Below are 15,038 nucleotides of genomic sequence, written 5' to 3' on the forward strand. Positions count from 1 at the left end.
GTGCCTGCGTGTTGGTGTGTGTGCGTGCGCGTGTAACTGCATGTGATCGTGGGTACCAGGTTCCAGAGCACGGGCGGTGAATGTCACGCTTATCCTGGACAGGTAACCTGCCTTGATTGTGAATCAGTATTTTTCAGTTAAATTGTTAATCGTATTGTTTCTTGTAACAGCCAATACCAGGTCTGGTCCCTCGCTTTAGTACTGTGTCTCTAGTATGACGGTGTGGCTCTTTTAATTATACCATTGTACAATAAAGTTTTGTTATTGTTTTTCTACGGAAAGCACGTCTCTGTCTAGTTCATCTTTGGTGTATTTCTGCGAACCTGCTTGCCTTAGATTGTGTATTTAGCAGTTAAGGTCCACAGTATATCCTGGTGTGAGAGGCACCAGGTGGCGTAGTCAAGAACCTTTAAACCTAGATCTGGTCAAAGTTCCCCTAGGGCCACAGTTGCAGTAATGTATAATTGCTAATATTATAGAGTAAGTTATGAAAATGCATGTTGCATCATGGTTTTAAATGAACAAAGTTACAAAAACACTTGGATAAGAATGCATAAGTGATTAGTCATGACTCTTGATGTCTTAAATAGGCCACATGCAGTAGTTTAGCCCTCTGTCACCCTTCAGTCTCTGTGTAATGCCTCTCATTTCTGTACTCCGGCTGTGAAGCATTGAGAATTTGGGGAAATGGGATTATTTACTGCAGCCCTGCAGGCACTGGAGTACAAACTGTCCTCAGAGTCTTAAACTGTAGTCTTGATCATCTAAATGAGTCATTCTCTCCCATTTCCTCCTGAATTAAGGGTAGCTGCCTGCTCCTGTGCCTCTTTCAGAACAGAAAACCTTCTGTTTCAGAATAACCCCATCATATGTCTTTGTCTAATGCTATGCCAAGGGCTACAACCTTTTAGCCACTAGAAACAGTCACAAACGTTATAGGTTTCATATAGTTTTATAATTATAGGATGTGGACACACTGTTTAAAAAGTTCAAATTTTAAAGTCCCCATGAAATCAAAATTGAAGTTGTATGGCTTTTAGTATGTATATGTTATGTGATCCAAAAACAATGGGGGAAAAAAAAAATCATATTTACAAGATATAAGCATTCAAAACTTACAGTCTCTAACTTCCGCTAATATGGATCAACGATTTTCATGACATCACCCAGCACTTCAGCTTCTCATCAAACTTTCTGTCCAATCAAATGCTCTCTAGAATCCAAAGCGTCCCACCCCTTAACACAATAAATAACACAATAAATTTAAAAAGGGGGCGGGACTGTCTTGCAATTACACTATGACCGTATCTCTTTTTTTACTCTCACTTCATTTTTACAGTGCAAGCAGAAGCACCATCTCCCTATTAAAACTCTTTGTCGTGCACATACTTTTGACATATGGTGAAGAAGGTGAAGTAAACTTTGAATTACTGCATTACTCTACATTCTTTAAAAATACTATTTAGGCTCCTTAAACTCTCACCAGCATTCAAAGAGGACATATTTGCACCAGACCCCCTCAAGCAGTGCGAGTCAAAAAATACTGGTTTGAATTATCATCAGTTCTGTGCTTCCTATGACCACAAACAATCGTTTCCAATATGTCATATTCAAGGAAATATTAAAGGAGCTTCAATGTTTAAATGCGCCATTGGACAGGTGGCCAACTGTGACCGAGAATGGAGAGCAATAATTTTCATTCTGTCTCTTTATTTAGCAATTTAGCTTTATTTAGCAAATCTCTGTCACTTTTAGCAATGTCCTCAATTTTCCAAGTATACAATATTTCCTCAGAGTTTACAAATAGTTTTGAAAGTGTGAAGGAGGTGGACTACAGGACACCAAGATGCTCAAAAAGGAACCTTAACTGCAGTTAAACACATTCCAAATCTCCAGGGCAGCAAGACATTGATCATGGCCAGACAGATCCACATGTATCAGGAAGGAGATGGTCTCATGCCTAGTGGCTTATACCATGTAAGGAAAAAGCCTGACTTGGCACGCGTGTGCTTCAGCGCTGAAGCTTTTCCACAGCTAGACGCCTGGATAACGTATGATAAACAGTATGTTGCGATGGAACACTTTCAAGGAATAAACCTCAAAACGGAATTTGGGATTTCGGCCTCGCAGCTGCAAACTTCTCCGTACATTTTTGATGGACCTACCCAAAGACAGTTCAGTTCTGTCTTACTGTGACCTCACTCCTTGGGAATGCTACATGTGCCAATTGTCCATCATCTTTGGTTAAGTGGTACTCCAGCTCCAATATATATAATTCCATCCCAAAAAATGTTTGCTGCATAATTCAAGGCAGCGCTATGGAAACTCGGTCTTCAAATTACCTGCTTTTCAACATCTGGCAGCAGTGAAGTGTGTATTAAATGAGCTGTCTAAGGGATTGTGTCTTGTTACATATTTAACTAAATGAATGTTGCTACAGGTCTAAATCCAAATCTTTTATCAAGCACAACTGAAATAACTATAGATTACTTTGAGGACATGGTCTGGTTCATATCCAATTCATTCAGAACCGATGTCAGGATTAAGCCAATTTAGAAATTTAATGAGTGATTGTGATTTTTAAATGTCTTTATATTAGTTTTGAATATTCAAACTGGAATTCTTGCCAACCAAATCCCCAGTTCGAATATCATAGAGTCTTTTTATGTTGTTGGATGATTCCTTTGAGCAAAATGAATCTATCTGGTCCTTGACGGTCCCCTGCTGACCCAGCTTCCATCCTTCTCTGATTTCCCCCCTGAGTCTGGGCACTAAGGGCAGCAGCATTCCCAAGCTCGATCCTATCCCACTCCGGAAGCACAGGGCAGTACTCCTAACATCCTGCCCGCAGCCTGTGCCAAGGCCCTGTTATCGCTGTACACTGAATTGCCTCCAGATTCTGTTCAGCTACACAAAACACACACACCACTCGGTGCTGCAGTGCATTCCACACACTGCTTCATCTCTCACCAGATCTGCACTCTGGGATAAAATACTGAGACTTTTTTTGTGTGTGTTTTATGTTATGTGATGATTAATGCTTTTGCAGTGACATTTTTTTGATCAAAATATATAATAATTTGTATAATATATAATAATAATAATAATAATAAAACATGTTTTAAAATAAATAGTTTGGTCTAAAATCTTCAAATACTTTTTGGCTAAATTTGTTATTGTTATTATTAATATTGTGTGTGTGTATAAGAAAATATTTGTAAATATTTATTATGAAAAACAGTTTTTTGGCCATTATTACTATCATCATTATTATTATCATTTTTATTATTAAATAATTATGATATATTTCTATATATAAACGTTATTATTATTTTGGCTTATTATTATTATTATTTATAAATATTTTGTTGAAGAAATTTATTTTTGACCATTATTATTATTAATATTTTTTAAATAATTTTCTTTTTTTTTCTTTAATGAAATATATTTGACTATTTTTAGTTAAAATAAATTAAGGATCTCAACCTTTATTACCAGTAACTTTAATGATTATTATTGGTAGTACTAGTAAAATAATTAAAACAGTTGTTTAAATATATTATGATTATTTTATTTTATATGTTACCTTTTACATTTTTGCTTGTCTTTTCTTATTTTATTTTTATTTTTTTAAAGTATAAAGGGTTGCTCAGTGGCAAGTTTAGTAGTGACAACTTACCCCATACAGCGTGACAACATGCCTCGCTATTGGCAAATGTGTGAATAGTTTCTATAAAAGCCTTATTCCAAGACTTTAATGCCTATACCGCACACTACTCCTGGAATATTCACAGTGAATTGTAAAGGACATCTAGCTCCCGCCTGCGAGCAGAGAGTATTTAGTGATGCAGGTGTAGCTACTGCTGGCCGTTACATGCGCACAGAAACTCATTGTAAAGATCCAAAAGGCTGCATGAGTTCATTCAGAAAACAACTAGTTGTTAGTGAATTTGTGGGAAACCCTCCAATTAACTTGGACGGTAATTTAAAAGCAAAGGAAGTATACAGATGTTCTTGACAAGTGACCAAGTGGCAGATGAAAACAGCATTTTCAACATGCAATTCATTTTTCCACCGCAAGAGTCTTGTGCTGCCAACAAATTTAATTTCAGTAAATTATGTTGCCATCAGCAGCATGTCTCTATATGCGATGAATTTGTGCACAAGAATAATTTTAAATAAAAGCATGTCTATTTCAAGTAAGGTTAATTTGAAGGACTATGCTTGTAACCCTTACCTGTAACGAGCTGGAGCGGGTTTCAGCGCGCTGTCCAGTTTTGAAGTGTGATCTTGCTGCTGAAAGGGCAATGCAGGAATTACACGAGTCGTGCTTCTACATTTTATAATATGTGCAGCGGTTCAAACTCCGCCTCTGCTGAGCTCCATCACTTCAAAGCAGTTGGCAGCAGTCTTCCAGCGCTTTCCTCCATCCATAAGTAGCCTAATAGATCTATGTCATATTCTACACTCCTATCTGATATCGCCCCTAGTCTCTACAACCGCTTTACTCTGATTTAAGTTTGTTTTGTTGTAGGCTATTTTGTGTCAGTGTTAATTTGTTTTCTTATGTTTGTTGTTTGTTTTGTTTTGCTTCGTTTTTGGATCAGTCCATTTTTTGTTTGTTTTGGGTCCGTGTATTTTTATAAGTGTACATGCTTTGTTGTTTTTGCAGCTCCATGCAGCTTATTGTTAAAAAAATATACTTTTGTGATTTTTGTTAACTAAACTGCAACAAATTGTCTGCTTTTTAGTTTGTAATGTTTGTTGTAAATGCGATACATTTTTCACATTTAGTTACACTGTCATAAAATATTGCCATGGTAAAAAGCTTCTGCCATAATCCCAGTAATTATTTAGTGATCACGTTTTACTGTTGTTTAGTATATTTGGGCAAATCCCAGTCATTTCTATAGGAATCCATGCAACTGCGCATTTTGAAAAAAGCAGTTTAACTTGAAAGTGACTTCTGTGCAAGTTGTTCTTAATATATTGCTTGCATTAGATGCCAGTGAAATTTCCTTAATGTGACTGCACCTGTCCTTCTAATGATATAAAAATAATATAATTATATTATAATAAAATCACAAAAATGGTATAACTTACATTTGGAATCTCCTTCCAAATGTCGGAGAAACTTTTTTAATTGCAATGAAGGTTACCTATATTAGTTAGCATTAACAATAACTGTACTAAATTTAATATTTTGGTTTGAAATATGGTATTTTGCAGCTTTGTAAATATGCTTGCATGGTTTAAAGTTATAGAGTACATAAGTTTGTCCTGGTTGAGCAACAGAGAACATCAATTAGGCTACTTTACAGCCACATTAAGAAAATAACAAGATGTTCCAGTAATGCCCCTGAACTATTGGTATGCTAACGTCCTACCCATAACCATTTTAAAAGAGAACGGTGTCAGACTGGCAGTGAAGACGAGGCTACATTGTGTCCAGGCCTTTCTGGTCTTCAGCCAAACTGAACAGTTCTCAAATTGGATCCTTGGCAGAGTGTCTACAGCCAGATTCCTGTGATGTTTTTCTACTGTTTCAAGACCATGTTTTAAAGTTAGGACTGTGAAATCCATGTTTCAGAACACAGTCCATGAAAAATATCAAGTGTAATCAGAAACGGCCTGTCCAGTCACGTCTTCATAGCATCAGCAAATAAACTCAATGAAAATCACATTATTTTTTAATAAGCTTTGAGGGAGATGGATGTGGCACATTTTCCCAAGAGCATATAATGTGTTAAAATGTATATTCTTCTAAGAGGATATTAAATACCATGAGAACATGTTTTAGTGCTTCTTTTCAAACATTCCAGCTCAACAAGCCAAATGTGAGCTATTAGGTGTAGCAAACATGTAGTCTGCCAAGTGCTACATCCTATTGAATAACCAAAATCAGTTTCCTTATGTCATTAGTGCTTTCTGTAAAAACAAACTTACCATCCACCGCCTTTATATTAAGATCAACATCTGTTCCTGGAGAAATGTAAAACACTGTAGCACCTCCTCCTGGGTGTTGTAGACTTTTTCACACACATCATTTAATACACATTAACACTTTTATATCTGTAATCTTTATTTTTATATATTATTCTTAAATGCTTCAGGGATGTGCTAAACCCAGCAGACCGGTGCTTCTGGTTAGGTGAGCTATAATGTGCCATAACCGGGGTCAAACATATAGACATGTAACAGTGAAAGCCACTATGGCCATTATAACAAAAACAACACACATACATATAACATTTCTCTACAGATACAGTACAGTGTTGAGCAAGATTAAATACACAAAAACAAACAGAGGTATTACAGAGCACAGACGTTTTAAACCACAACTATGTCTAGGTTTTACTCACCAGTAAGACTGGTTTGTCTTTACATTTTAATTGGTAAACATTAGTGGAGAAAAGAATGAGATACAAAAGAGCTAGTTTGTGGGTTGCGTTTGGCAGCGTATCATAAACTCATAACTTAGTCTTAACACATTATCTTAATATCTCTGTTAATAAATGTTAGATAAAAACAAAATGTCCCTTTAAAAAAAAAAGTTTTAAAATACTGTCTAAAATATGCTAACACAAAATATTTGAAATTATTTATAATTTTCCTTCAGATATCCAATGAAGTCTATAATTTGAATTTTAAATAGTAAGCTTAATAAACCTGATTTGTGGAATATAAATATGAATTCAATAAGATTAGATTTAATCTGTAGCTTGGCAGTCCAGACAGTAGTCCAGGCTTATCTATATACACTACAGTTCAAAGTTCAAGGTCAGTAAGATTTTAATTTATTTTTAAAGAAATTATTTAAAAAAATTAAGCAAGACTGGATTAAATTGATCAAAAGGGACTGTAAAGACTTTTACATTGTTACAAAAAACTCAAAAACTCAAATAAATGCTGTTCTTTTAAATTTCTGTTCATCAAAGAAAAAATGCATCATGATTTTCACAAAAATGTTAAGCAGAACAACTGCTTTCAACATGGATAATGTTTCTTAACAAATCAGATTATTATAATGATTTAGGAATCATCTGACAGAATTTACAGTTTAAAATATATTAAAACATTATTACTGTATTTTTGATCAAATAAATGCAGCCTTGGTGAGCTTAAGTGACTTTTTACTGACCCTAAACTCTTGTACAGTATACCATTTTTAAATACAGAAATGGTTAAAAGCATATGTTGACCTTTAATACAAAATCCTATTAGAACACAACTGATGGATCCTATTTTTTGCCCAAAGGAAGGCACCACTGTTTTTTTCGTGGCCACAAATCCATTGGAAAAATAAGCAAGAGCTAACAAAAAATAACAACACATTATTAAATGGTAATTTTAAATAATATTATATCAATATCTATTTCATTATTTGACCTCTTGCTATGACAAAATATATGTACCATGTGCATTTTGGATCAGTAACCAGTGCTTGAATTCAAAATATTGACTTGTATAACTCTTAATGATTCCTAAAATACCACTAAACCAGTCTACCTCAGACACACCCTACAGTATATGCCCAAACTATCTTTATCAGCTCATGACTGAAGCTACTGAGTGACTATTAATCTCTCTGTTTCAACTGTTCCTATCTGAATGATTCTGGCATTTTCATCAATAAAATCCTTATTTACTTTGTGCATTAGCCTTCCCTTGATCCTCCACCTTTTTGATGGCTGCCTGAATTTTGGCCTGGTCGCCCAGAAGCTGACGGGGCTTGACAGATCGAAGATCTTCATCCAGCTCCAGCAAGACTGGTACCCCTGTGGGCAGCGTTACATTCACAATGTCTGTTTCTGATATATCTGTTGGGAAAGACAGCAAAAGTGTGTAATTAGAATATTAAAATATTTAAGGTTTAAGTTTTAATACCAACTTCATTAGTATTACTTTCCACTCTCTATGCTTTATTACTGATGATATTTAAAGAGAAATATTACAATTTAAAATAACTGTTTACTATTTTAATACACATTTAAAATTGAACTTATTCCTGTAATGCAAAGCTAAATTTTCAGCACCATACATCAGTCTTCAGTGTCACATGATCCTTCAGAAATCATTCTAAAATGCTGATTTGTTGCTCAAGAAACATTCCTTATAAGTCTAAAAAGAACAGCATTAATCTTAAAATAGCAAACTTTTGCAACATTATACATGTCTTAACTGTCACTTTTACTGACCCCTTGTGATAACCTTCCAAGTGCTTTAAGGCCAAGAGTCATAGTCAATAGTATCCATGTCATTTTAACTCAGTGGCCTTTAGAAGCATTATATAACTTATTTTTACATGATGATGAGTAGTAAACGATGACAGAATTTAAAAACAAATGTGTTTCACCTTCCAAATGTTTAAGCAAAGCCCTGCAGCTGTTGCCATGTCCAGAGATGAGGACCGTTTGGCCACTCTTGATCACTGGCACAATAACATCATTCCAGTAAGGAAGAAGTCTATCCAACACTTCCTTTAGACTTTCCGTTTTGGGCAGTTCCTCTTTCGGAACATCACACGTACTGTATCGGCGGTCATTGTAAATTTCAGCGTAATAGGGATGTGACTCATCAATGGGGGGCGGCGTGATGTCATAGCTTCGCCTCCACAGTTTAACCTGTTCCTCGCCATGGTTCAACGCCATCTCGGCCCGATTGAGGCCAATCAGGGCACCGTAATGCCGCTCGTTTAACCTCCAGGATTTGGTGACTGGGACCCACTCTTGTCCCATGGCCTCCAGCACCAACCAGGCCGTCTGGATGGAGCGGCTCAGTATGGAGGTAAAAACCTGGTCGAATCGGTACCTCTGCTCTTTTAGGAGCCTGCCGCATTCTTGGGCTTCCACCACCCCGTTCTCGCTCAGTTTCTGGTCAACCCAGCTGCAGAAGCGGTTCTCCTTGTTCCAGGCCCCCTCCCCATGTCGGAGAAGGAAGAGTTTGTATTTGGACATTCAGAAGAAACTGTACAGAAGCCTGAAAGAGATGCATATGGAGATACACGCTATATAGCACCTTTTCGACTGCTCGATTGTCATATAATCAAAAATTCGAAACTTTATTACTGCCTACTTCCTATCTGCAAAATGCAACTAAATGGCATGAAGATATTAATAAATATATAAAAACAAACTGGAGATTAGAACTGAAAGGTTAAGGGTCATGAACTAAATGTCAATGCTAATTTAACAAATGGTCTGACCAGCTCTTATTTTCAAACTCTAAAATAGGAAAAAATATCGCATTCACAGTATGTAAATATTGAAGTGAATCTGAAAAGAAAAGAAGCGATGTATCAAACTACTGTATTGTTGTCTCGCAACAGTTCAGTAAGTTATATAACACAACTGAACTAGCCTGTTAGCATTCCTTAACGACATCCCACAGTGCACGCACAAAACATCCTTATCTGTATCGATTAATTATAAATCTAAATGAAGATGAAATGAGACATGCCCATTGAAAATGACTTTGAATTGTAATGTATTCACCTTCCGATTAGAAACCGCCCTGCTCAGGGTAGCTGCAGCTCCGCAACAGGAACTATCAGAGAGCTGCATCAACAAACACGAAACTGTTTGCTTGACTGACACTTCTTTCAGCCAATCAGCTACGTGTTCTCCATAAGTAGGCGTGTTTAAGAGTACAGTGGCGAATTGGAACTGCAGTGAGGTTGATAACATCAGTTCTATTTCTTTTTAGGTTAATAAATTGAGCTGTACTTCAATTTAATAAAGGAGTAGGATTACAGTAGGATTAGGATTGTAGTGGATTACAACCGTGTTCATCTAATTTAACAGGCAAGTTATTTAATTTAAAGTAGTTTTAATAGTTTTTTTTATCATTCTTTTCATGAGGGAAAGTGGTATTTGAACCCAAATAAAATCAATGCCAGCAAGAAACCTTGGAATTACTGGTGAAAACAGTGATAGCTTTATTGTTCCTCAATATTCACACAACTGATCACATATAAATATTATTACAATATAAGCATTATTATATAATGACAAAAGCAATTGTATAATCAAATATTAACAAATGTTTTATGTGTGTCATAAAGCACATAATAGTTTCCATATTTTAGCTGATAAATGTGGTTATAACAAAAGCACAGCTTTGTGAATTTCTTTTTCATTCATCCAGCTGTTTATGCAATAAAACAAATACATAACCACAAATAAATACCAGCTAAATGTGTGTATTTTTAAGCAGCTTTCACACTGGACTTCGTGAAAAAAATCGTTATGAAGTTGGTCCCGCAAACAACTTCTTCCTGCCCTCCATGCCAGACATAGCATCCACATTTTTACGCCAGTCGGTCACTTCTTCTTTCTGTGCAGATTACAAATAAATGCATATTTATTTAACACAGTCATGTTTTCTTGAGTCATAGAGAGCATATTAAAGGAACAGTTCACCCAAAAATGAAAGATTGCTGAAAATGAACCCAGCCTCAGGCCTTTTAAGAGTGTGTTTCTTCACTGGAACAGATTTGGAGAAATTTAGCATTACATCACTCGCTCACCAGCAGATCCTCTGCAGTGAATGGGTGCCGTCAGAATGCGAGCCCAAACAGCTGATTAAAACATCACAATAATCCAAATAAATGGTCGCTTCTGGACAAAATATGAGAATATGATATTTGATTATAACTGTTTTTGCTTGAAAATGGAGATGAAAAATGGAGATGAGATGACGTTTTCACTGGAGAAAGCAATATAACAGATAAAGGACTCATATTTTAGCTGGAAGCATGGTTTGAAGTTAAAAACATCTTAATGGTGAATTTGTTGATTACAAACAGGCAGCTTTTTGCTTCATGACAATAATAACAATGGTAACTGATGACTGGAATCGTGTGGAATATTGTGATGTTTTTATCAGCTGTTTGGACTCTCATTCTGACGGCACCCATTCACTGCAGAGGACCCATTGGTGAGCAAATGTTGTAATGCTAAATTCCTACAAATCTATACCAATGAAGAAACAAACTCATCTACATCTTAGATGGCCTTAGGGGTATAAATGAAGAAAATACATAGATTTTATTAAAATAAACAATTAACAACAAAACAAAAAATCTTCAAATATTATGTAATGAATTTAATATTGAAAAATTAAAGCACTGAATCCATAAAGTCTGGGTATGATATTGATGTCACAGTACTGAGATTACCTTTTCCTCTTCCTTCTTCACTGTCTTGAGGTTAGCTTTAAAGTCAATGGATTCCTTGTGTTTGGCACCTAGCAGAGCCCCCAGCATGGCATCAGCAGACACCCTCACTCTCTTCAGGGCAGGTCTCTTCATTTTCCCCTTCAGCTCAAAGATTTTGTGGCTTAAATCTGCAATCTATAGCAGAAGCATCAGTCAGGGCTATTAAAACAATGCATCAATAATGGCATTTTTAAAACAACAATATGTACCTCCTTTTCATTTTTGCCAACTTTAGATTCAATGTCATATCGTTCCTCATCGACAACATCAGTTTTTTGATGGAGTTCTTTGCACAGATTCTGTAAACAGAGAAATGGCATGTAAGAAAGAATAGTTTCAAAAGAATTCTGACAAAAGGCCAAAGAATAACAACCTGTAAGTCCTGTACAGACAGTCCAGACAGTTGGAGAGGAGAAACTCTCTCACTGAGTGTTCGCTCTCTGTCAATCGTTTTCTGTTCCTTTTCCTCTGCCAGCAGTGTGCTGGCCTTCTTCAGTATTTTGGTCTGCAATGCATTAAAGATACATTGCCATATAATATTAATATGTAAATCATGGTGAGTTGCTCATTACAAATGGTTAATAAAAAAAATTTCCTAAGTCAAGATCATTTCAGAAACAAAAAATAGAAACTAACCTTTAAGAATAACCGACGAGATGCGGAAATCTTGGGCTTTTTCTGAAGAAATGTGCCAATATCAAACAAACAATATTGTATCACAAATGCTGAAGTGTTCAATTTGATATGAAAATAGAAAATGTAATTATAAAGTAAGTGTCCAATATTATTAAATACAGTGTTGAAATGTAAGTTACTCACCGGACTGACACAGATAGGGCCAGAAATAAAATCACACATATTTAATATTAGATTTATAATATAGTAAATAATTTATTATTTCAATAATATTTATAAAAGTTTTGAAAATACTTACGCAGAATCAGACATTTTAGAGGCTTTGCTTTTTCCTGGAGGCTTACAAATGACAACATATTTCTTAAAATGTGTTTTTTTTTTTTTTTTTAAATACTGGACTAGACACAGAAGTGCTTAGTATAGTTATACAGTACAGATTTAATTTTAAGACATTTAATATTTTTAAATTCTTAATTCTTTGTAATGTCACTGAAGTGATGTAGGGGAAAAAGCAACACACAAAATCTATAATTACTATCTAATACACATGAATTGCTATCAGTTGTTATAACCTGAAGATCCTTACCTCTCAGATGATGGAAGTATGACTGTTTTGGCCACAGGGAAGAAACTCTGCAGATTTATAGATTCTGAAGCACGCGTGAGAGGCTCACTAAAATAGACTACTGTCCACACTATTATTACTGTCAAATGCTTCACATCCCAGGCTGCAGAGTGACAGAGCACCTGGTGCTCAAGTGTACTTTGTTTTCTAGACTAAGGGTGAGCACAACAATACAGCATTAATGAGGCTATATGTGAACACATTGTCTGATCTAATTTAATCTGAACTGGAATGAAGTTTCATGTATCATTGTTCTTTTGGTGGTTGTTTTTTATTGGATATACTGCATATCTTGGGGGGGGGGGGGGGGGGGGGGGCAATATCATTCTATTTAAAAATGACATTCAAAAAAATCTGAGAAGACATGTTGGAATATTATACTTTGGAATACAATAAGGGACCTTGAACATGAAGAAGTGATGACTGACATGCTCACATTGCTCAGTGTTTCTTCTTCTTCCTGATATGTTGTTGTAGGCTGCCATCGGTAGGGCAAAAGAAGAACTGCTGCTGTATTAAACGACTTTTAATTTGAAAAACTACATATTACAAGTGAGTAACAACATTTTAAAACTTGATTTACTGCTATCAGTCCACTCCGTATGTCAACATAATGTTCTTAGTGGTAACCTGGATGATCTACGACTGTTTTTTGTTTTGTGATAGTTGTTCATGAGCAGTGTTGGGGGTAACGCATTACAAGTAACGCGAGTTACGTAATAATATTACTTTTGTCAAGTAACTAGTAAAGTAACGCATTACTTTCTCAAAAAATTAATGCTAGTAACTTTTTTCCCATTGATTGACTGACAGTGCGCTGTCTGAACATGCTGTTACTGTAGTTCTGGACTAAATGTGAATGTGCATTAATTCATCCCACTCGCAAAAAACAGATTTAGTAGTCATGAAAATGACTTAAAACAGTGAAATGCAAACTCAGAATATGACGCAAACTTTCAATAATTAAATATGTTAAACAACACAAATGTATCTAATCCCATTTTATTAACCAATGTCGTTGCTGCTGACCTTTGATGATCCAGTTCAACCATACTAATAAGCAAAAATGACTTTAGATAAACTAACAATTGTGCTTCATTGTTTTTTTATTGCCGAAGAGTGTTGAACCTTCTTCTCCTGCGTTCTACTGTAATATTATATAATCTTACACCTTCTCCTCTTCTTCACTGTCTTCGAGACTGGAGTCTTCAGGTTAGCTTTGAAGTCAATGGACTGTGTGTGTTTTGAGCCAAGAAGGACACTTAATATTTGTTCAGCTGACTCTCTTCAGGTTAGGCCTCTTTAGCTTGCTCTTCATCTCATAGATCTTCTGATTCATTTCGTGTATCTTTATCAACACATTGCACTTCAACACAAAAGCTGCCAAGCCAACTGTTTGATTCAATGCTAACAGAACACAATAGCTTCATGAATGAGAACTGTTTACCAAACGCTGTTTGCCACTCTGTTTTCATACCTCTTTGTCATTTTTGGCCACCTTACTGCCAATGTCATAGCGTTCCTCATCAATCACGTCAATCTTCTGATGCAAATCCCTGATGACAGGGATGACAGAGTTTTCTTTTTTGGGGTAACGATTCCTTTAAGTTTTATAAAAGGAGTTCAACGATCCATTTAAATCATTTAATTGTACCTGTAATTCCTGGACTGACAGGCCGGAAAAATTGAGCGGAGGAACTCTCTCACTGAGCACTTGTTCCCTCTCCTTCTCTTTATCCTGCTTCTCTACTATCAGCATTTCCAGTGCTGTATTCAGCAGCCTTATCTTGAGGATGACAGGAGCATTGTTGTCATATCAAAGCAAAAAAGTTATTACCTTTGTTATCAAGAATCTCTACTTAAGCAGTGAAAAGTACCCTGCAAACTGTGTGTATAACTGCGGTCAGTAGCAAGCGGCTCTCACCTTAAAGCCCAGCCGAGGAACTGAAGTGATCTTGGGTTTTGGCTTTGGTTGAGGGCTTCAGTTGGAACATAGCTAGAAGAGAATGTTTATAGAGACATATCACATATGACAGCTATCAGAATTCATAAATAGCTGGTTATTACTGATGAAGATACTCACGCGTCAGACATCCTAGTTCTCAGTTATCTGTGAAATAAAGTAATTGTTTTAAAGTCATCTCTACTTAAATTAACAAATGGGAATAGTTAAGATAACAAATATTTGACTAATATCTTATGCAGTGCGATTTTAGTATTTATATACTTTTATAGTATTTGGTAGTATTTTGAATTATAACTTTTCTATTTTTATTTTCATTTTAATTTAGTTTATGTTCATGTTTAATTTATTTGTATTTCAGTTTTAGGTTTTGGTAATTTTAGTACTTTAAATTGAACTTTTATATTATTTCAATTAGTAGTCAAGGCAACAATTCTAATGTTTGTTCAAATTTTCATTATTTATTTCAGCTTTATTTTAATGAATGCACACTAATCCTGTGGTTGTCTAGTATGGTGGTATGACCTGACAAACACAATTAGGCTAAGGTTTTATTTTAAGTCACTTAAGAGAATGTTGGAACTAACTGATGTGGT

The 15,038-nt window shown here is 35.6% G+C and overlaps 3 protein-coding genes across 3 annotated transcripts in view; all 3 read right to left on the reverse strand.

Annotated features, from left to right (window-relative positions):
• Nucleotides 1–4,313, reverse strand: part of cald1b (caldesmon 1b) — a 36,978-nt gene extending 32,665 nt beyond the window's left edge. The window contains exon 1 of the mRNA XM_079411740.1: nt 4,238–4,313. The gene's annotated coding sequence lies outside the window, so the exon portion shown is untranslated. The remainder of the gene's footprint in view (nt 1–4,237) is intronic.
• A 1,748-nt stretch (nt 4,314–6,061) lies between these two features.
• Nucleotides 6,062–9,573, reverse strand: LOC306866551 (bisphosphoglycerate mutase-like). The gene is made up of 3 exons (XM_079411813.1): nt 9,495–9,573; nt 8,357–8,979; nt 6,062–7,820 (listed from the first exon to the last, which is right to left on the reverse strand). Exons 2-3 carry the CDS (start codon nt 8,955–8,957, stop codon nt 7,642–7,644), a joined length of 780 nt encoding a protein of 259 aa, XP_079267939.1. The 5' UTR covers nt 8,958–8,979; nt 9,495–9,573; the 3' UTR covers nt 6,062–7,641.
• Nucleotides 9,574–9,909: 336 nt separating this feature from the next.
• On the reverse strand, nt 9,910–14,573 carry LOC306867000 (troponin I, slow skeletal muscle-like; the record flags this gene model as incomplete). The annotated part of the gene is made up of 9 exons (XM_079412470.1): nt 9,910–10,335; nt 11,180–11,353; nt 11,428–11,517; nt 11,592–11,723; nt 11,855–11,896; nt 13,762–13,827; nt 13,957–14,080; nt 14,404–14,475; nt 14,563–14,573. 9 exons carry the CDS (start codon nt 14,571–14,573, stop codon nt 10,246–10,248), a joined length of 801 nt encoding a protein of 266 aa, XP_079268596.1. The 3' UTR covers nt 9,910–10,245.
• Nucleotides 14,574–15,038: the final 465 nt, after the last annotated feature.

The sequence above is a fragment of the Barbus barbus genome (genome assembly GCF_936440315.1).
Source record: "Barbus barbus genome assembly, chromosome: 48".
NCBI classification, from domain to species: Eukaryota; Metazoa; Chordata; class Actinopteri; order Cypriniformes; family Cyprinidae; genus Barbus; species Barbus barbus.